The 23,700-nt window shown below is 40.4% G+C and overlaps 1 protein-coding gene across 1 annotated transcript in view; it reads left to right on the top strand.

The window, feature by feature from the left end:
* The window catches only part of LOC6588931, a 119,423-nt gene that overhangs the window by 37,998 nt on the left and 57,725 nt on the right, over nt 1–23,700 (top strand). The window contains exon 2 of the mRNA XM_026989216.1: nt 22,416–22,638. Coding sequence (XP_026845017.1) covers nt 22,416–22,638 — 223 coding nt within the window. The remainder of the gene's footprint in view (nt 1–22,415; nt 22,639–23,700) is intronic.

Below are 23,700 nucleotides of genomic sequence, written 5' to 3'. Positions count from 1 at the left end.
ACACCCATTAGAACCCACAAATACCTCCTAGAAAAAGGGGTACTATACAAACCCACACTTCAGAGGGAAATCTGTGAAAAAACAACAGCAGTCCAGCGAGAGAGTGGAGTAGAGCACAATGCTGACAGAGGGTTAACATTGTTTAGGGCCTTGCTCAACTCATTTATGAATTTTCATCATTTTCATCTGCTTGTAACTGGGGTGGAGGTGGGGGTGGGGGTGGTCCATGGAAGAAGAGGTGGCGCGATGAAACTTTTTCAATGTTTTGATGTGTTATTTGTATTGCCTTTTGGCTTGTTTGTTAATTGTTACAAAAACAACAAATGATAAGGAGGAGAGGAAAAGGAGAGGTGGCGAAAGAGAGAGCGAAGAAGAGCCGAAGTTGTGGGAAATGGTTCAAGTTTTTCTTGCATTCTGTAAAGTGATTTCATGAAGCGCATAATTATGCAAATTAGCATAAATGAGTTCCAGCGAAAATTTGGAATTGTTTAAAAATGAAGAAGAAATTTATATACTAGAAAAATATCAGAAAAATACTACAAAAAAAACTCACAAAATACTAAATAATAAAGTCAAAAATTCTAGATAAAATACTAAAAAAAAAACAATAGCAGAGTCAAGACTCCAAAATACTATTTAAAACACCGAAAAACAATAGCAGGAAAAATCTAAAAATACCACCAAGAAGAGCAAAAGTTAAAAATACAAAAAAACTATATTTAAAATACTAGAAAGAATAGCAATAAATACACACAGAAAAATGCTAGAAGAAATGCTGGAAAAATACCACATTAATTACAAAAGGGAATACCAGAATGTAAAAAAAATACTATAAAATACGTAAAAAATACTCAATTATACTAGATTGATACTAGAGTAGTAGGGTATTCCCTTTGGTGTATTGGATGCCATCCGGTGTTCATTATGGACTAACTCTTCCATAAAGTATTTTTATCGTATACTTAATAGCCATAGAAAGATCATAGGAAATTATGTTCCAAAAAAGTAGACCCACAGCCAGCCTACTCTTTCCACTCTTGATATACAGGGTATGAAGGAATCCACACTCAAGCTATGACAATATTTAAAATCCTTTTTTTATTTGTTGGCTATAAATTATTTTTGCAAATTTTATTTAATGAAAAAAAAAACAGAAAAAAGAAATTAAAACGAGACAAGCAGCAAAAAAAAAATCAAGGAGAAGCCAGAAAAATCAAGAGACTCTGAGAGGCATAGCATGGACTGAGAGCTTGAGGGTGTACCAGGGAAAAAGAGAGGGGCTAAGAGAGATGAAGAGAGGTGGATGTTGGCCAAAGGAGAGATGAGTGGTGCCGCCAGAGCCGTGCCAAATGTTTGTCGAGCCAAACATTAAAATAACTCGACAAACAAAAAATGCTGTCCTCCCTTGCGTCCTTCCTTCCGTACCCCTTCTCCACCCCAACCCACCCCAACCCACTCGGAAAACCCAAAAAGTCATTTCAAATGTTAATGAGCTCGTGTAAATAGACAAACAATGGCAAAAGAGGATTGGGCGAGAGCTGGCAGAAGTGGAAGTGGAAGTGGAAGGAGGAAGGGGTCTTCATGGTCTTCCAGCCAAGTGCCTTTGCCAGAAAGTAGTTAAAAATTTTCCAAGTGAAATTTGAAAATGAAAATGTAGACGAGCAGCGACAGAAACAGCATCTGAAGAGGGAATGAGAGTTGCATTTTATGGCCAACGCCATCAAATTTGCATGCTAAGCAAGCGTACGGAATGGCCCTCCAGAGAGGGCGACTTCAGAGAGAGATAGAGAGAGAGAGGTGGTACCTACCAGAAGATAGAAAAGAGATGGTACTACCAGAAGTTAAAGAGTAGAAAGCTGCAGTACAGATAGAGCAGGATGGAAGGACTGCGGCGGATAAGAGCTGTCTGGTCTGCTAACTCTTAGAACTGGATTATTTAACCCAAAATCTTGGGTTTTTTTCTGGCCGAGAGAATGTAATAACTTGGGAAGATTCTCTTGGAGAACTTTTCAAGAGATGCTTCTCCAAAAAGCTTCTCGAGTCTGGCTCCGAGAAGGACCAGAAGTTAAATAAAATAACACCCCAAGGAAATTAAATAAATACAAAAAAGAAGATTCTTGGAGTAAAAAGAACTTCTACGAATAAGATGGCCTAAAGGGCAGAAAGCCAAACAGTTTTTGGTTATAAAAACAAGATTTTATAGCGAATTTTCTTCGTTCTTTCTGGCACATATTTCGCGAAGTACATTTCAATGAACAAATAGATTCAAAGGCACAATTTCTTGGAATAGAAGTTAATCTAATTTCAAGAGAGTTGTTCCTGGAACTGCCGAATCACCAATGCAAAGCCCACAAAGCCACACCATCTCGTATTCCCCACCCAAAAACCCCTCAATCGAATCCCCCAACCCCAAAATCCGCACCTTGATGTCTCGCATAAATCATTAAGGCGTCTGTGGCGTTAATTGTTTGACCAAAGTCCGAGCGGGGAGGGCGACAGGACTCGGAGTCGGAGTCGGACTGTGGCTCTAAGGAGGATTCCTGTCAAAGGGACATTATTGATGGGGGGGCCATAGGACAGCAGCAGAGGCATAAATGATTTGATTTTGCTGAGGCTACAACTACCACAACGACAGAGACACACGGGCACGCACACGTGGCGTATGCGTAATATTTTCTGTAGCCAATTTGGCCTCGAGGCACATATATTCTCGAGTAGGGAATGGCTGTGGAATCGGTGTAATGTTAACAGCCAATAGCAAAATGTAAGTAAACATTCAACATGGTCAAATAACACTGTTCCCCGCCGTCGAGGCTGTCGATGTTGTCGCATAATTCAATATTCGATGTCAATTTGGGACTCGATTTAGTGGCGGCGCCCTGGGGGGTGGTGGTGTAGTGTAAATGCACTGAGAAAAATAAAGGGATTTAATTTTTAGGTGTATTTTGAGAGTCCGCCTATGGAAAATTTCTACTGTAATTGAAATATTTTTATATTAAATATAAAATAAAATTATATTAAAAATCTTACCAAAAATCTTCGAAAAAAGGTAGCAAAAGTACACCCAGAAAAAAGCAAGGCAATTTTAATATTTACACTTCGATTTATAAAGATTTATACCAGTATTTATATTAAATATTTATATTTGATTTAAAAAAAAGTAAATATATAATATATAATAATATAATATAATATAATATATTTCATATTAAAAATAAAAATAAATTTCCTCCACGGTTAATATATTATATAATTATTTTTAGGTGGCTTAAATTAAGATTACATAAAGACCTTATTTACAAGAATTTTTAATAAATTTATTTTTAAATCAAAGTGAATTTTATTGAATTTACTATGTTTTTAAAACCTGAATATTTAATTTAAATATGACTTTGTGTCTTTTTTCTCTGAGTGTAGGTGTTAAGGTATATCTTAAAAGGATTTTTAAATATTTAAAAGTGAATGCACCTCCACAAGCACCACCCATTTCCCTCTGTGTAGAATTGCTGGTCGTTGCAGGCGTTTCCGGGCCGAGTTTTGGTTGGTTCTAGGCGTTTCCGTGTTTAGTTTCGGGGGATCTAGGGGGTTCCAATGTCGGGTGGGATAGACAGTGCCTCGACGCGGGCTTTCGGTCGGAGATGGGGTGTTCCTTGTTTGGTTTTTGGGTGATTCTGGAGGGTGTCCCCGGGGTGCCCTCGGGGGGGTTTCCGTGTCGACTAGTGTGAGTTTGCTTGTCTAATTAAATTGACACATTGACAAGTTCGTGCTCATTAGCCAAGACATAAACAACAACCAAGTCATGTTTTGGCTTGTTCCCCTTGATCCCCCCCTCGTGCTGCTCCACCACTCTACCATCCCATAGCCATATCCATGGGCCAGCCAGCCATATGTATTTAGTTTTGTTTAGTTTATAGATTTGCGTTTATTTATGATACACAAAGATACGGGACTACTGCGGGTCCCCATAGGTGCACGCAACACACACACACACACGTTAATAGGCCACACACCATAAATCATCCAGCAGAAAGAGTGAGAGAGAGAAAGAGAGAAAAGAGAGCAGGTCGTGTGGTCAGTGGGGTCACAGGTCAGTGTATCAGTATATCAATGTTTGCCCTCGTTTTCGCTCTGTCTCTGTCTCTCTCTCTCTCTTTCTCTCTCGGGAAAAAACTAAAACAGCAAACTTGGCTCAAATTATTTATATAAAAAATGGCCGAACCACGTAACGCGTGATTTATTTACTAAACGTGCAACAAAGCGGGAAAAAAACATAAAAATCTCAGAAGGAAGAAAGGCAGGAAGGCAGTGGGAGATCGAAGGTGTACATACTCTGGCAAAATCCATATGTAATCTATGAAACAGTCATCGATTTTCAATCAAAAGCTGGAAAAAAATAAAACAAAAAAATAAATAATGGAAAAATAATAATTTTTGAATAAAATATATATAAAAATTTATGATAATAAAAAAAAAATTATAATATAAAACAATAATAATAATGTAAAAATATAAAAAGAAATAAAAACAGAAAAAAATCAATATAAAAAAAAAAATAAAAAATATGATAATGAAAATGAAAGTAAATATACATGAAAATAAATAAATATATTAATAAATACAAGTATTATTATTTTTAAAAATAAAGAATATTTTCTATGATGCATTTAGAAGCTCCCACAGTCAGATTTTAATAAATATTCTCCATTTTTTAGCCCTTTCCTCCTACATTGTCTATGCATATTCCATACCCCAAAAATTCCTAAGCCTTATTCTCACAAAAATTGCTTAAAAGCACCTTACAGCCATGCAATCATCTGCTCAAGACCCATAATACCCTCCACTGCACGAAAAACACAGGAAAAACCTCAGCAGAAATTACAAGTGGCACAAATGGAGGCTGAGAATGGAGCACCACCAGGATCCATTGGCCATTGTCTGCCTGGTTCATAAATAATATTCCTAAGCTGGCCAAAAGACATGCACACGAACATATGCCTGGAGGGGGGTGGGTGGGTGGCAGGAGTATCTATCGCATACGAGGGTGTTTGTGGGTTGAACCGAGAAAAGCATTTGTCACAGTTGAATGCCGTTAACCGTTAACAATGTTGTGGCCCCCTACACACACACACACGCAGAAAAATGGCCAACGTAGGACGCAGCACCTTAATCAGTTAAGGGCGGGGGGAGGAGTAAGAAATGTGGAGCTCTTGGAGGAGTTGTGGTTTCAATTCGAGGAATGGCGCACACTGATGGCCAATCAGTAGCTAAACTTCAGCTGATTGAGCAACAAAAAGGTAGAGAGTGAGTCGGAGAGAGAGAGGGATAGAGAGGGGGAAATATTTGTAATCCTTGTAAGAAATCAGGCCAATCAATCCAACAAATATTTGGCCAAAGGTAAAAGCGAATTGTAAGAAAACAGAAACAATATTTAGTTAGTTGTAAAACAATTTCGTTGAAGCTTTAATTTAATGACTTATGATGGAGGATTTGCAGGGCAAAGGATTCAAGGATTTTTCATCACTTTTCAGGGATACAGAGATACAACAACAGATGCCACTTTCCAGCTCCAGTCTACCAGCCAGCCCTGCTCTATAAATAGTTCTCATTACTCCGAAATGCAAATCATCATCATTTACAGCACCATCTGGCTTGACAATGTTCCTCCGTTCGGTTTACAGCCAAGATTCATTATCTAACGCTAATTGAGTCATCTGGCATGGGGCTTATCTATCATCTTATTTGTGTTGGCAATTTGGCCAACGCTTTCCGGCCTCAGACATATCTATACGCTTTGAGGAGGAGCAGCAGGGGCAGCAGGAGCAGCAGGAGAGGAAACCCCGGGTTATGGCAATGCCTTCAATCATCCTACGCACACACACACCCACACACACACACACACACGTCGTATGTAAACGCATCATGTCAGCCATTATTTATCTTTTACTCCTTTGAAAGAAGGCCTCCCACTGCTCTCCCCCCACCTCCCACACTCTTCTTTCAACTCGGCATGTAGCTTTTCCTTTTTATTTTCCCTCTCTGTTTGTTGTGCAAATTTCCCCCTCTGTTTTCTATGGCGAATTTTTATGACAGCTCTCCCAGCCCGCCCGCTAGAGAGACTCCAACGCGAAAAACAGTTAAAGAAAAAAGAGAAAATCATTAGAAAAAAAAAGAAGAAAAACTCTAGGAGGAACAAAAATATCGTTCGAGTCCGCTCGTGCACACAGCTTGAAACAACATTCGTTTTACCCGAACCATTAGTTCGGCTTCTGTAAGGTTCTTAAGCATTTTAGGGGACACACTTCCTGGTTCCCGGCTCCTGGAGGGAGGAGGAGGCTGGAGAATATGGATTTTCCGCACGATTTCTGCGGGGAACCCTTTTCAAATGCTTTTCTTTTTTTCTAATTATGACGGGGTCCCCGGTTTTCGGGATTGCAGTGTTATTCCATTGCAGTTCTTGTTCCAGCAGGAAAGGAGATCTATCCTAGGTTGTTCAGGCTGTGCCGCACGATTGGAATGGATTGGAACCCTTGTCAAAGGGAAAATATGGCTACTACATAAAATTATGATGGCTCTTTGGGATATATAATATGATTTATATGAGTGTCAGGAAGCCTAAGAATTGCATTAATTTCTGCTTTCGGAAATCCATTTTGAATATATTTAATAATTTAGTATTTTTTTTGTTTTTTTTTTATTGTTTATACCTTTTTTCTGGGCACTTCTGAATCTTTTTTCTCGTATTTTTCTCTAAAAATTTAGTAAATTTTTGTAATTATGTGCTTCCGTATTTTCTGATATTTTTCTAGTATTATGTATGGTATTTTCTGGTGTTTTTCGGTATTCTGAAAGTTCATAAAATCCAGTGCTTTTCTGGTATTTTTTTTAGTAGAAATAGTATTTAGTATTGACAGTATTTTTTTAAAATCTAGTATTTTTGTGGTATTTTTTCAATATTTTCTGGTATTTTTCTAATGTAATTTTCTAAGTATATATTTCTGACATTATTTGTAGTACTTTCTGGTATTATATCCGTATTTTCTGATATTTTTCTACTATTATTTTTAGCACTTTAAAGCAATTTTCGGATACTATTTATAGGATTTTCAGGAACTTTGCTCTACATATTCAGAGGGTATGTGTTATACATTCAATCAAGTGATTTATTCACAGCTTCGTCCAAAATGATTGTATAACCATAAAGAACAGGCAAAGAAAGGCCTGAAGGGGCTTCTCCATATTCCACACGAATTCTGTGACTCCTTTTCAACATCTCTGGAATAGAATTTCCCCATTATGATAGGTCTTTTGTGAATGTCTATGACTACTGCCGCCTCAACTGCATTGCAATTTCATTTTGGTTTCAGAATTGTCCGTATTTTTTTGTCCTGGTCTTCGTTTGTATTAAGTCTTTTGGCCTACATTCTGCTGCTGCTCCTTTTTTTTGTGTGTGGGTTGCCTGGCCCATGGTCATGTGTCATTTTGGTCATTTGTTTTAGACAAACCCCCAGTGGATCTGGCCTACGTTCGGGGGACCCTGTACCCTACACCCTACACCCTATTCCCTTGCAATCCAAGTTCTCTGTGCTCCTAGAGCCAGGACCCATCTGCACTGAAGTGCATTCAAACGTAAACGAGCTGCATTGGCCGCAAAACAAAGCGGCCAACAGTCCCCCAGCCAAAAAAAATGGGGAATGAGCGACAAAACTATAGAGAAAGTAAGAGGAAAGTGGGAGGAAGGAGAGGAAATAGTGTAAAAAGAGCGAGAGGTTGCGAAAAAGTGCGCAAGAGAGAGGGACAGAAACCAAAAAACTAAAAAGCTTAAAAACCTAAAACACAAAAATTGCGGCCGGGGCCAACATCAACAGCAGCGGCAAAACCAAACCCGAAACTCCACTCAAGCCGCGGGGAGCCGGTATCCGGGAGCCATGGGCCATACTTCAGCGACACTCCAGCCTCTCCTCCCCCGCCCGGCTTCGCCCCATTGCAGCAATTCAGTCAACAAATATGTCCAACATGCCGCAGCCTCGTCCTGGCCCATTGTTTTCCTGATCCTGATCACTGCACTGTGCATTTTAACGCTGGCCACACTCCTTTTTTTTCCGCCCTCCATGTCCCTTTGTCTGTGTGTGGCGGGGTATGCAGGGTTTTGTATGAGCCAAGTGACAGGTGGCATGGGGTTAGAGTTTTGCGGATTCGAGCATAGATTCTTGTTTATTTGTGGTGTGTAGATCGAGTGTGGGGCTCAGTGTGGTAGAGGTGCTGTGCTCCATAGAAATATTCATGGGTGGTGCAGATGGACACCCTTTGAGGCCCTTTATCCACCTTCAACCCCTTCCTTTAATTCATATTTTCTTTATCTTCCCCCCCTTACAGGATATCACCTGGTGCCATCATCAGTTATCTTATTTTCTTCGTATTTTTCGCCACAAAAACACTTTTTGTTTCAGATTTTTTTTTCGGGTTTAACTTTAAATGAATTTCTATTATTTTTGTGTTTATTTGAGCTTTGCAGTTGCTTCACCAGGGATACCCCCCCCCCCCCCCCCCCCCCCCCCCCCCCTAACCCCCTCCATGCTGCTGCCACCCCGAAGAATTCTTGTTCTTATCGTGCTTGGAGCTGTCCGTCCTCATTCAAGTCCTCCTCGTCGTCGTCGTCCTCATTCAAGTCCTCGTCGTCGTCCTCATCTGTTCTGTTTCTGCTGCTGTTTTATTCTGGCACTCATTGCTCTACTCCTTGGCTGTTGTTTTCGCTTGTTTCGCTGCTTGTACTCCCATTTCCTCTCTCTTTCTCACCGTCTTTCTTGCTCACAACTAAATTGGTATATCCGTTTTTATTAAGCAACATTTCCGGTTCCTCTTGAGTGTTTGGCTGCAATGGAACGTTGAATTCCAGCGGAGGTATGCCGAGCATGAGGAGCAGCAGCTAGTGCCTTGGAGGTGGGGGTTTTTTCCTTCGCTGGGGCAACTCTCAGCCAGTGACAATTTTTCATGCTGTTGTCAGTTTTTCCTTTCACGAAAATCTTACCCAGCCTCTCCCCAAACCCCCCCTTCCCCCCCAGCAGCTCGTTAGTTTTCTCCATGTGTGTTTTCTGTATTTATCTCCGTGCTGTTTCTTCTTATTTAATACCCTGGTACATCCAAGAAGGGTGTATTGTGTCCGGTAAGCGGTAGGTAACAAGCAGATGGGGCCATCAAAAGTTAAAATGCTTCTGATATGCTGATGAAGAACCATTTTCCAGAAAATACTTTGATTAATAGCAGAAAAAATACTAAAAAATACTAGAAAAACGTACCAAATTCCAGTAAAATACTAGATTTATAGCCAGAATGAATAAAATATTATCCATATAAAATTAAGGATAATACCAGAAATAATACTAGAAAAAATACCATCAAAATTGTAAATAATGCCAGAAAAATACTAGATACATAACGAGAATAAATAAGATATTACTCATAAAAAGATAAGTTGTGTTTTAAGACCCAAAATCGCTTAGGGAACGATTTAATTTGGGTTCAAATGTAGCGCGTCATGCAGCAATACCCCTCGGTTTCGGAATGGAGTCCCTCCTAATCATTCTAGAAGCTACTTATGTCCTCCACTGATCACCAGGTACTCCATGTGTCTTAACAGCCACCTCCTGCTCATCTTCCTAGTTTTTTCTTCAAGCTTTTTTCTTTTGTTTGTAGAAAATGGAACTCATTACGTATACGCAACGTGGCGTGTCACGTAATTCACGCTCCAACTGACATTTTGGGCAATTGATTTGTGTTGAAACAAAAAAAAGCAAGCCAGAAAGCCACAAAGACTACACTTTGATTGCCTTGCCCCCCACTGCCGTAGCCCCCCCCCCCAGGGCATCAATGATTCAGAAACTCCTCTATTCATTTGTTTCATTCTTTCATTCATTTTCTGTTTGGATCATTATAATTCACGCATTCAAATTAAATTTGTTTTCGTTAGGGTGGCGGAGGGGAGAAAAAGGTTCAAACACGGCCTAAATGTTCGGACGCTTATCTCAATGAAAATCCACAAGGACCTCATAAATATGTACGAGTGTGTACGAGTGCAGGACGTTCGAGTGAAATTCAAACCATTGCCATGTGGTCAGAGAATGTTTAGCCAGAGTCCTGCTCTACTCGTCGTCCACGTCCTTTTTTTCTAACGCTCTGGGGCCTGTGTCAAGGCGCAAGATAGTTTCAAAAGTGATTTGGGTACACTTTTGGGATTTGCTTTTGTGCACAAGGACCTTCGCCAGCTCCTGCTCCAGCTCCAGCTCCTGCTGCTGGGAAAACTGTCTGGTCAACGGCATATTAAATTAAAGCGTCTGGTGTTTGTCCCTTTTTTTCGGATCACCGAAACTCCTGGCATATCCTCAGCCAAAGTGTCAGTTGCAAGTGTCAAAGGTGCTCCTGTTTTTAAATTATCCCCAAACATGACAACAAATTTGTGTGAATATGCGTTTAGCCACAGACACAGAAACCTCCTCCTAGATAAGCGTCCTTGGGCCAAAAAAAAGACAAAAAAGAAATATGGAACGTAGCAAATTATGCAGAAAACAGAGAAAATATGAAAATAAAATTTAGAGCAACACACAGACACCCACACACAGAGAAAGGACGAGAGCTAACTGAAATTCTCTTGTAAAGTGAAATCTGTTAAGAGATTATTCTAATGGAAAACTCGTAATAAATATTCGGATGGAATGGGTTTGGGCTTGGGGCTTGCCTGGAAAATAGAGAGCTTTCCTTGGGGGATTACAGGGAAAACCAAGGAAGTTTAACAGCTTTTTAAGTGTTTCTTAGTCAAAGAAATTAAATATACTGGATATTGTAGAAAAAGATAGTATCATATGCAATCACAGAGAGCATAAAAGAGTATAATACTGTGGTGAAGGTTCTCGTTGATAATTCACTCCCAGCTGCTGAAAACTACAAATTGATGTGGAATTGATGTGGAATCAACAACAACAACAATAAACAGGCCTCTGCTCGCATTCAGCCAAGAAACAGAGATTAAGCAGATAGCGCTGTCCCGAGAGAGCGAGAGTCTGGGTGCAGAAAGAGAGGGCAATAAACAAATGAAGATCTCAAATTGCCTGTTGGCAGTGCATGTATGAGCATGCAAGGTTTAACTCCGCCTCCGATCCACCCCAGCCTAGACGTTCGTCAACTCCGAAGCGAACCTCGGCTGTTGTCGTTTACACAAACAACAAAGAGATGGCGATATTCAAATGAAGATCTCACCTTGCTTGTAGGCCGTGCGTGCATGTGCATGCTTTGTTTACCTTCGCCTACGATCCAGCCCAACCTCGACGTTCGTCAACTCCGAAGCGAACCTCGTCTCGACGTCGTTTACACAAACAACAAAGAGAAGGTTCGAATGAAGATCTCACCTAGCTTGTAGGCCGTGCGGGCATGTGCATGCCTTGTGCAGAAAGAGAGGGCGATAAACAAATGAAGATCTCAAATTGCCTGTTGGCAGTGCATGTATGAGCATGCAAAGTTTAACTCCGCCTCCGATCCACCCCAGCCTAGACGTTCGTCAACTCCGAAGCAAACCTCGTTTCGACGTCGTTTACACAAATAACAACAGCAACAGCAAAGCTGCTCGCTCTGCTCGCGTTATCTGCTTTTGCGTTTGCTTCTCTCGCTCCATTTTTTCTTCAGCGACCCAGACTGTTGTTGTTGTGGTTTTGCAGAATAATTATTACATTTCGAGTTGTCTTTACACAGATTGTGATCCCTCTGCCAGACACAAAAACAAAGTCGTGTCAAACAAACAACAACAAGAGCTCTGCTTCGGCTGGCCGTTCTTTCGCTTCTCTTTGCTGCTTCGATGGCCCCGATTCCTGTTCATTCTTGTTCAGCAGTGCAGTTGCTCTAAAACTGTCCAGCCCATTATTGTAAAACTTTTAAGGGAATATATCCGATTTCCTGTAAATTCGAAACCAGAATTAATTAATTTGTGGGCCCAGTCACTTAATAAACTCTCAATTTCCCTGCTCTCGATTGACCGCTTATGCAATTATGTTTTCTCTCGGCAGAATGATAATTTCTCTATATTCAATTACACACAACCAATTAGGTTAGCCATTTTATAAGATTTAAGCGACAAAGCGAAAACAAAGCAAAGTTCAAGTCTTGAAAATGCAGCCATGATTTTGTCGGTGTCAAAGGAAATGCAACAAAGAAAACGCTCAATTAGTGGTGCACTCAATTGGATGCCATGCACACATTGTGTGCCACTTGCACCGGAATGTGGCACACACACACACACTTCGAGAGAGTGGGGGGGGGGGGGCTCTCTCTCAGCCACAGAGAATGGGCTAATTAAAAAGCATAATTTAATTAAGAGGCGCGTCAGCTGGTCGACAAAAACAGAATGGACAGGGCGGGGCGGGGGCGGGGGTGGCTGGAGGAGGCCAAAACTTGTGGCATATGCCACAAAACAAGAACAGAATATGTAGCTGGCGTAGCAGGTTGCATGTACGTGTATTAATGCAGTCATAAATTGTTTGTGTGTGTGTGTGTGTGTGTGGCAAGTGCTGCTGCTGCTGCTGTTGCATGTTCGAACATTCTGGCACCGCACAAAAGTATGCAACAGAACAAGCCTCAACCGGACGGCTGCCTGCAACAAGGCAACAGAATATTCAAGTAATATTTAATTTACAACAAATTAAATTTAATGTTTTACAACTTAAACACATGATTTATGCAGACACAGGGTCCAGTGGTCCCCAGCCTCCCCCCTCCCCACCCCCCCGCTGGTCCACTCAATCAGGGTCCTTCCACTGCAGAAACCTTTGACAATTGTCGCACAAATTATTCCAAATTAAATGCACATCAAAATGCACGAGAGGCACAGAGAAATGCCGAGAGGAAAATTCAGAGTGGAAATTTCAGAGTGGAATGCCAGGAATCTATCTGACAAAACGCTGCATTGCAATGAACACTTGGAATTGCATTATGCCCGAGTCCGAGCCCGAGCCGGAGTGGAGGTCAAGAGTTCGCACGAATTGGTGCCATAGATACTCTTTTCAGGCAGAAAAACACATCTGAAAAGGGACAAATATCTGTGAAAATATGATTCCGTTAAGAAAATCTACCTCCATTAGTAATCATATTCCTCTTTTGGGCCTCACAGTATCCCCATTTCATATGTGACCCGCTCCCCGCCCTCTTTAGAACCGAAATAAGGACAAACATCCTCATTAAATTTCCACACCTCAACCGCACATCTCCCGCTCCCTGGGGCCCGTTTTGCCTTGCAAACTAAATTTGCATGCTGGATCCATTCGGACCTCTGACCGCTTGAACCTATAGATACAGTAGAGGTCTCCAGTGTGTGGTCACTGGGCACTAGGCATAGTCTTCGATTGGATTGGACTGGATGCGACTGGATTGGTTCATCATCCTTCGTTTGTCATCTTTGTTTGTGCCCCCCATTCGGACACGCTCGGTGCCATCATCGTCCATCTGTGCGTGCCTTATTGACTTGAATCTGGGGGCTGTGGGCTGCGACTGGGGGCTTTCAACTGAGCCGCAAAGTCAATTCTGTGTCTCTCAGCCAGCGGATATGGAAGATGGGTTCTAGTTTTTCATTTCAATCCAAGCGAGTACTGTCCCACCCACACACACGTCTCATTGTCATCCTTGTGCTTCACTCCTGGGGGGAGGAGAAATGTTTACTTTGCACTGGTCGCCCCCCTCCCACTTCCGTTTGAAGGTGGAAATGATAGTCCCAGGCTCCCACTCTCTCTCGCCATCTCTTTGGGAGGGTCATAGTTTGCTTTAACTGTTTTTGATACTGGCTTTCCGTTTGTCTAAAGCTCCGTGCGGCACTTAAGTGAACTTTAAACACTTTTATTAATGGCATATTATGTAATATACGTGCCCCCCTTGGATGCCCCCACCTCCCCCTTCCGCTCTCTTCAGATCCTAAGTGGATAGGCGGCCAACTTTTGCCAACATTACTAGCTGCAAATGTTTTAATTAAAGTGAAATTGGGTATTCTGAGTGGCGCACACACACACACACACACACAAGTCCTTACATCTTCACATCTCTTGCCACCCCCCAGACCCCTAGACCCCTTTCGGGGTGGCTGGGACTGGCACTGGGACTGGGTTTTCCATCTGCAATCCCCCAACTGGCAAACGATTTAGCCAGATGTTACGCATACGCAGCGTAAAAACTTTTCCCACAACCATCATAAGCCGTCGGATATGGAGGGAATCGCCATACTTTTATTGTCTTTGGGGTACATTAGCTACGGTATAAGGGTTTATGGGTATAAAATATATAATTATTCAAGGAATTTGATGAGTGTTGTTCTACCAAAAATTCGATAAAGTTTGAATTGAAAAAGCAAGTGGGAAAACCATAAAAAGTGGAAATAGTTAAAGAAAGAAAGAAAAGCACTATTTCCAAGGGATATTTCTGGGCAGATCTGCAATAATTCTTTAAATTTATATCGATATAAATGATAAATAAACTCGATTATTGGATATCGATATAAATTAAAACGAAATTTATATGCTTAAAAATATATTGACATGATATTTTTGTCGATAAATGTATCGCGATATATATAAATAATCGATTGATGAATTTCGATATTAATATTTGTATACGAATTATCATTAAATACATTTTTTATATAAATATTCGATAATATACACAAATATATAGATTTAATATTTTTCGATGAATTTTCAATAAATTAGTTTCAATATAAATTATCGATAAATATATTTTTAGTTGAATTATCATTAACTGTATTTTTTGTTTAAATATTCTATAATTTTTTACCCAATAAATATTTGATAATTTTATATCGATATACCTATAAATAAAAGATGAATATATATCGATATCTGCTAAAAGATTATTCCATATAAATAATCTTTTGCAATATCCAAATTCAATTATTTTCGATATCACGTCTAATTTTTGCACTCTCCTCTCTAAAAATGTCGTGTTCACCATATTCCAAAGACTGCTCCGAGCCATGGACCTGCTATGCATAATCCCTGCATCATCCATAATCCCTTCAAGTGCATCCTTTGGCTTATAATGCATGAACCCCATTTGGCTGCTGATGTAATTGGTCTTACGGCACACCACACAGATCCCAGAGAACCAGCGACCGAGCCCGAGCCAAACCCAAAGCCAGAGACCCATCTCCATACTTCCGTTCCGTTCCGTGCGGCAGCACTCTCCAGCGACCGACCATCGCTTAGTCATCAGAGCAGATGGAAATGGAGATGGCGATGGAGCTGGAGAAGGAGATGCTGTTGATGTTGCTGCATGCCACATACGCATCCGCATTCGCATCCATATCGTTGTCGTTTGTCGGCTAAGCAAATACTTGGGGCCTCTGTCGCTCGCTCTCTCTCCGTCTGCCCCTCTGTCGCATATGCATACGCAACGTTTGCAGTTAATTTGCAAAATGTTTCACAGTGGAGAAAATGAGTTCTTAATGAGAGCGTCATACTCGTACATACAATCCTGCATGAAGGAATATGCAACATATTATTAAATTTCAAGTTTGTCTTTCGATTGAGTGGCGACTACGGCTGGCAGGCATCGAGGGCAGGCATTCTGTATCGCTTCTTTATGGCCCGCAAATATTTGTCACAGTCGATATTGAGCATGCGATTATTGAGTATAACTCTGGAGGAGTCTGCATTCTCCCTCCATTCAGGCTGTTGTAGCAGCAGTTGCAGCATCCTGTTAAGCGTATAAACTGCCATATGTTTGCCACATCGTACTGGTACTCGTGCAACCGCACTTGCAACATATCCGTATTCCCATCCACAAAGGCAAGGCTCTCTCTCTCTCTCTCTCCCTCTCTGTCGTCCCCCTTGCAAGTCGCTTTGTGCCGGGCCCTAAGAGCCCCACTAAAGACTTATGGCATTAGAAAGGACACAACAGCAACAGCAACAGAGGCAGGCAACATAAGGAGCAGACACGGAGCAACAACGACAACCGCAACAACTTAGCGCATGTCAGCAGCACATTACACGGAGCACAGAGACCTTCCAGGATATATACGATCCAGGGATGTGGCCAGGAAATCGTTCTCGGAACGGGGGTCTTTCAGAGAAGATTTCGGGATGTTTTAAGGGGCATCTGCAGATTAAATGTGTCTCTCTTTTTCGCTCTAAAAGTAGCCCTTGGTCGCTCATTCAAATGCTACATTCCTCGTTATCGTTTAGCCTTCTGTCCATTCTTAATACCCTTTTCAAAAAAGCAAATCCCCACTTGGACTACTCCTCTGGACTGTGGACTGTGGACTCTGGAGTGCACCGAACATGCATCATATCCGAGGAGGCAGGCATGGAGTTGATTTCTCAGCCAGCAATTGCTATTGTTGTAATTGTTATGAGTAAAAATTACAAACTAGAGCGACGGAGGAGACGCCACAAACTGTAGACGGAGCCACGCATGGGTGTAGGGGGATTGCGGGGGAGGGTTGGAGGCAAGGAACTTCCACCAACTCCGGAGGTTAAAAAGTAATATCTTTTGCAGCAACAATGGCAAAAGGCGAGAGACTACATATTATATTTATGCCGCTCTGGCGCACACACAAACACACACACACACAGCAACAATAAAAACACACACAATGGCTGTTGTTAAAAGCAGAAATTCACATTAAGCTGAAAGAAAAGCAACCAGAAACAGGATATCTGGCAAAGACGAAGCTTTAGATACTCTAAGAGATTTGTGTGTGTGTTTCTATAGGTTTAAGGTCAGAATTTATACAAAATATTAATGTTTCTCCTATTTATTGGGTCCTTTAAGGACATATTACATACCAAACAAAAGGCATCGAAGTGAAGCTCATAAATGTATTTATATCGTTTTTAAATCAAATTTTAAAAGAAAAAATTCAAAAAAAATATCTAAAAACATAAATGATTTTACTTTTTTTTTAATTAAATTAATTTTGATTCATTTAATTTTTTTTTTAAGTTATTTAAATTTTAAATCTTTATTTCACAATTTATGGAATCAAAAAAATTTTAATATTTATCAAAAAAATACAAAAAAGTTTAAGAAAACTTAAAAAATAAAAGATTTTAATATTTGAAATTTTTTTTATTAAAAAATTTTTGTATTTTTTATTTTAGTTTTATAGTTTTAAATATTACCAAAAAATAATGTTTATTTTTATTTTGGTTTCTTAATTTTGTGTTATTAAAATTTTAAGACATTTTCCACAAAAGTCCCTTGTTGGAGTCTCCTTTACTCGATTCTTTCTAAAACATCTCTGCGATAAATTTTTGATATTTTTTCATACTTCTCTGAGTACTTCCTTTGCCTTCTAAACGCAATACCCTCTCTAAATTTATAACGACTGGACGCTCTGTCCGTAGAATCATCAAGGGCGGAGATAAGGGGCTACTGGAGGGGTCTAGAGGGGCTACTGTCTCAACAAGGGCAAGCCACAAGTAAACGAGACGGCCAGCTTGTTTTAAGTACAATACACACACACACACACACACACACTCTCACATTAGTTGCAGTGTTGGGCAAAACAAAAAACTTCCTCCTGTCTCTCGTCCTGTGTTGCTTTCTTCTTCTGCTGCTTGTTGTACGCTCGTTGATGTCGTTGGGCGCTGTACCATGAAATCTTTTCAAAACTACAACACCAAACACTGCAAAAACAATGCCCAAAAATGCCATAATTCCTGTCCGTACGCACAAAAGTATGCTGCATGCAGCGCACAAGTATGCCACACTTTATACGAAATAAATAATTACAAACAAGTCAAGCAGAAGACTACACCAACGCCACTCCCCCTCCCCACCCCCCCACACACACACAGAAAATGTTGTGGAGGAGCAGAAGTTGTGGAAGTTGGTTGCAAGGGCGAGTCCTGCAAAAGAGAAGTTGCAAGTGCAAAGTGCATTATGGTCACAGTCTCAAAGCAAAAGAAAATCATTTAATGCCATAAACGTAATAGAAACAGAAACTATGCGCAAATTTCAAAGAAAATCATTGCTAAAAGGGAAACATATTAGTGCAAAAGATCCAAGAGCATGCTTTTTATTGCAATTCCTTTGGATTCCTGGGAAAAAATTCATCATAAACTTCAGGGCATTCCAGCGTCGTTGCTAGGAAGCGTGTGCCCCCTGCCCTTTGCCCTGGAAGCCATTTATCGTTGTGTTTATGAAGATGACATGACGCGTCGTCGACCTCTAACAAACACAGCCGCTCCTGCCAGAGCCGAGCCGAGCCTCTCCAAGGGCTTCGACTAGACTTCTAGGAAAAAAAGAAAAAAAAAATAGAAAACGAGTTGAGTGAAAAAGTTTTGTGTTTTTTTAAACATTTTCTCGTATTTGTTATTTGTTTTTTGTGGCAGAGCATCTTTGAAGGAAGAAGGACCTCCAACGAACTCTGCTGCTCTTTGGGGCTCCTCTTGCAAGTCCTTCTCCTGGCTCTTCTCTTATCCACTGCCTGTTTCATTCCCCTCTGCCCCCTCTCTTTGCGCACTTGCATTTATGAATGTTTAAGCAATTTTCGAGTAGATGAAGTTTTTTGGTAAAACAATTGAAAAATTCATAGAGACGATGGCAAAGTTTTCTGTGTGTTTGAGCCCAAAACTCTAATGATGGCTAATTATTACAAAATACACTCTCTGGAGCACATGATCCTGAGGGGCACTCCGGAACGACAGCTAAAAAAAAAAACTTTTTTTTTGTATGCAAACAAAGTTAATTTACATTTTAAAATCCATCAGATTGCAAAAGCTTGTTTAAATAATTGCAAAAATGCATTTCCCCCCCCCCCCCCCCCTGGCTGACGTAAGAAAAACTTTCGTACAACAACGAACCGACAAAAAAATGTTTTTCTTTCGACTTTCACATGGTAATGCCCCCCCCCCCCCCTCGCTCGCTCGCTCTTTATTCGGAAATCAACTTAAATAAAGCAAATGAAATCGTATATATCCATATGCATGCCGTGCATTTGGTATGCACAGCGAAGGGGGGTCTCCGCCTCCGGAATTCATTCATAATTATTTGCATGGCAAATACTATGTAAATCGGTAGCCAAAGCAAATGTTAAACATGCTTTTAAGCCCCTATTTTCTCCTGTTTTTCCCCCGTTGATCGATCATTCAGGGGGGATGGGGGGGGGATGGTTTTGACTGAAAATTCCTTTGATTAGAGCACAGCGGGGGGGAAAATTTCAATGGAAAAGATAGCTTTGGAGGGCATCCAACAGAGAGGCAGGCACGTTTTGTGGATTAGCGATTTGTTAAGCAGAGATAAATATATATGTATTATATTAGTGAAAAAGAAATGGATTTTAGGCTAATTAAAGTATTTAAATTTTAAAATAAATTTACATAAAAACCTAATTAGGCGCAGTTTTGGAGGCACTATTTGTTGTACATTTTTTTGTCAAGAATTGGAATACTTTTCAATTTCCAGCCGTCGAGAACAGCTCTAGAAAAATCACAAGAAAAAAACTTTAACAAATCAATATTCATAAATGAAAAAAAAATTAAAAGAACAATATGTTTTTCCCCCAAGCTTGGCTTCTGTTTCTGCTTCTGCGCTTCCAAGAATTTTCCCTCTGGGACGCAAGCAAAGAAGCAAAGAAAAAAAGTAAAAAAAGAAAAGCAAAAACAAATTGATATCAAATTGCATTTGGCTTTAGAAAAAAAAAATCCCCAAACTGGCAGAGTAAATATATTTCTTGTATTTAAATTTAAAGTCTTTCAAGTTACATTTTTTTTACAAATGATTTCGCTTTAAATATTACATCAAAAAACATGTTGTATTTTATTAAGTTGTAATTTATTTTCACATTATTTTCGCATTTCTGGCTACAAAAACAGCCATGAATCAAATGTACCCCTATACCCAAAAACAAAAAAATATATTAATTCCCAGCATAACAAAAGGGTATTATTTTAAGGGAAAAATACGAAACTTTAAGTAAACAAATGGGAGGCACTTTTTCCGTGCTTTTCTTGTATATTTTTTTGTGTGGTATTTTTCCATTTTTTTGGTGTTTTGTAAATGAACAGCAACTGTTAATTACAATAACAGTAACCGAAAAAAAGGAAGGAGATTCACTCAAAAAAATAACAGTTGGAGCGGCACTAAGGTGCAGGGTATACAGTTTCCATTAAAGACTGAAAAATATTAAGAAATTGCATCAGGGAGCAGTAGACGGTCCCTAGAAATCAACATCAATATACACTGTCTTTGTGGAGGTGCGGAAAAGACTTACTTATCGGTCCCCCAGCATCTAAAAAGGAACCTACTAAGTCTTTGGCAATGCCAAGTGTTCATTCGTTTTCAGAGCTAATATGATTCTCCATCTCCACGAATTAAGTATACCCTGGTTGGATTAAGGGGTATAGGGGTAAAAAAGGTAGATGCTGTATACAATTTATGCGTACCAGGACCCAGTGCCCAGTGCCCAGTGCCCAGTACTCAGTATCAATTGAAAATGCAGCCGCAGAGTGCATTGAGCTGTTTGTATTTTATACACAATATTCGCCTGCTGCCGCTGCCGCTGCCCACCAAAAAATCTCAACACAATAAAGCTGGTTGCTCTTAGTCTGGTTTTCGTTTTTTGTACATGAAATACTATATAGATAGGGATGGCGTAACAATGAAGAGCTAGTGGAAAATATCCCCAAAAAATATATATACATATATACTAGTAGATGTGGAGGTAGATGTGGCACACAAAAAACAGATTTGCGCTGAACAAAATACATGAAAATTGAAGCAGAGAAAGCAATGGAAACCATAGGAAGGAGTAGGAGTAAAAGAGTGGCAGGAGAAGTGGTATTAAAACCAGAAATATATACACGGAAAAAAAACTGAAAACTTGTGCAGGCAGACAAATTAAAACTAAGCGCTGGATGTGCAAACAAGCTACCAAAAAGGCTGCCCACTCGACCCAATGGCTGCTGGTCCACTCCACTCGACCATTTGCTCCATTTAGCTGTATACACACACACACTCCCACACACACACACACTTACACAGACATGTACATGTACTGGGACTAACGGTACTTGGCAACTAAACTGCGTGCTTAGTTTTATTTGACCAGTGCTGCTCCAACTGTAAAGCGACCACACACAAAGTTTCATTTTAACAACTACAAAAAATCCACAAAAAACGAAGGAAATTTAAGGGCTAGCGGGCAACAAAGACTGGGATACCCTTTAAAAAATTATCAAGTAATTTTTATAATTTTTTAAAGAAAATATTCAGAACAAAAATTTCTTTTTGCGGCATGAGATATATTTCCTAAAGCCCACTAGTGCAGCATCATACCCTCCCACCCTCTATGAAGGGTATCAAATTGGCCTGCAAAATTTTTGATTGGAATTGTTTTCCGTGGCGGTACGGAACTCTTATTTCTCCAATATTTCGCCAGCAATTAAGACGATTTTCATGGCATACTCTTGGAGCAGAGAATTGAATTTAATGCCACACCAAAATCAACTCTTTCTCATTCAATTGGCTCAATAATAAAAACGCTATAGAGATTGCATTGCATTGCCTTTCAGCCAGAGAGCGGAAAGCAAACAAATTTGATATCAATTATTTTCGCTGCAAAAGAAATTCGGAAACTATTGCAAATACTATGAAACTTAATGGGGGATTAATAATTTAAGTATTTACTAAGCTGCAAGTGCGCGGGGGGTGGGAGGGGGATAAATATTTCTAGAAAACACTTTTCTCATGCGGTTTTTGCGAGCTTCTATAAAAACTTATAGACTGTTGGAGAGTTGGAGTAAAATTAGCCCAAAAAGTGTAGCATGCTTTTGGGGTGTGTATTAAAATACTGGAATTTCTCTTGGAAATTGTGTTCTTTTAATAGCAAATTTTTATTTAATCTCTAGTTTACACTTTTTGTGGTCTCCCAGGGGTATATTTAGCATGCTTTAAAATTTATGGCATGCTTAACTTTTTTTTTGGCCAGAAATTTGTTCAACAACAACTTTTTTATTCCAAAAATCCATCTAAAATTTAGCAGAAACGCTTTTCGAGAACACCCAACATTCTCTGGCCACTGGGCACTCTGCCATGTGTTTTTTTGGGTGAGGGGGAGGGGGAAGGGGAGGGGGGTTTTCCGTGGCATGTGAATTATTCATTTTTGTGGTATAGATTTACAATTTCTACGAGTACGTATCTCTATTTGTGCGTATGCTCTCTGGCTGGTATTGATTTTTCATTCCAGCCACAGAGAGACCCTCGTCTGTGTGCTGCAATAATGGTACAAAAATAAATCAAATCAGTTTAGGAAAATCGCTCTCTGTGTGTGTGTTTGGGGGGGGGACTCGATTCGATCTGTATTTCTGTATTAATTAAATGTCGCCTGATGAAATGCAATTGTTAAAAAATTCGTTCTCTCGTTTTTGCAGGCAAACTTTGGCTTTGGATTGGTCTGATGATTGGAGTGGTGCAGCAGATCGGGGCCGATGATTCGCTGGATACACGTGAAGGCGTCGATCTGGTGCTCAAGTGCCGTTTCACCGAGCATTACGATTCGACTGACTTCACCTTCTACTGGGCCCGATGGACATGTTGTCCCACATTGTTCGAGAACGTGGCCATTGGCGATGTGCAGCTCAATTCGAATTATCGGTAAGTGCATGGATGTCCTTCCTCTCTGTCCCCCCCACCCCCTCTCTCAGGCCATGTCCTGTGTCGAACGGATGGACTGTGGACTGTGTGTGTGTGTGTGTGTTCAATGGACTGATAAATCACAGACGGCCTCATAAATTCAACGCTGATGGCTGTCAGAGGAGGACGAGAACGGGGAGGCAGAACGGGTTAAGGCAACCAGCCAGGACATTTATTTAATTGCCTGCCTGACATCGACACTCAGCAGACATATAGCCCGTAGGCCTCCCCTGCCTCCCTCCTCACATATTCATTGATAAAAAGATGAAAGATGCGCGGCATCCAAGTCCCATTCGATGTCTCTTGTGATGGGCGAAGCGATGCGTTCAACTGTTAAATTTATTAAAATTGCCAGCGACAACGTCGTCGCAATGTCATCGATGAGCATTGTACATCATTAAATGTTCATCAAGGCATGGACGATAATTCATTAGCCCTTGAGCCCTGAAGCTGGGCCGCCCATCAAGCGCAGCTGTTGGCCAAGAGTTTTCTATGCCGGGAAAAACAGGAAAATTATTCGCTCAGACAATGGTCGGAAAAAAACGTGGTAGAGTTTTTTGTGTGCGAAACTGTGCTAATGAGAAAAATCTATGAAAATTGTTTAATCAATAAGCAGATTAGCGAAATTTCGTAGGAGATCGCGCGTCATGCAGCAGCGTACATCGGTTGGCGGCGTTTCTACTGGGATGCACGCCTTTCTAGCCACTAAATACCTCGCTTCAGCCCATTGTACGCCTATTGGTAACACATTGCGTATACGCAGCGTTCGCCCGCTTTAAAAGGGAAAACACTTCTAGAACACTTCGGTTAATACGCCTTGAATATTGCAGGCACGCAGCATATTTATTTATTAATCATAATAATCATTTTCCCCAGCATTTTGAGCGTGAATAAGCAGCAACAAGAGGGGGGAAGAGTACAACAAAAGGCGAGAGAAAAAGGGCGAGAAAAGTACAACAAAACAGGGAGAAAGCAGTAGAGTAAAAATCATTCAATGCGGCGTATGCTGTAAATCGTTTGGAA

The sequence above is a fragment of the Drosophila persimilis genome, unplaced genomic scaffold (genome assembly GCF_003286085.1).
Source record: "Drosophila persimilis strain 14011-0111.01,24,50 unplaced genomic scaffold, DperRS2 tig00000191-arrow-pilon, whole genome shotgun sequence".
Classification (NCBI taxonomy): domain Eukaryota; kingdom Metazoa; phylum Arthropoda; class Insecta; order Diptera; family Drosophilidae; genus Drosophila; species Drosophila persimilis.
This window is presented reverse-complemented; position numbering and strand designations above follow the sequence as displayed.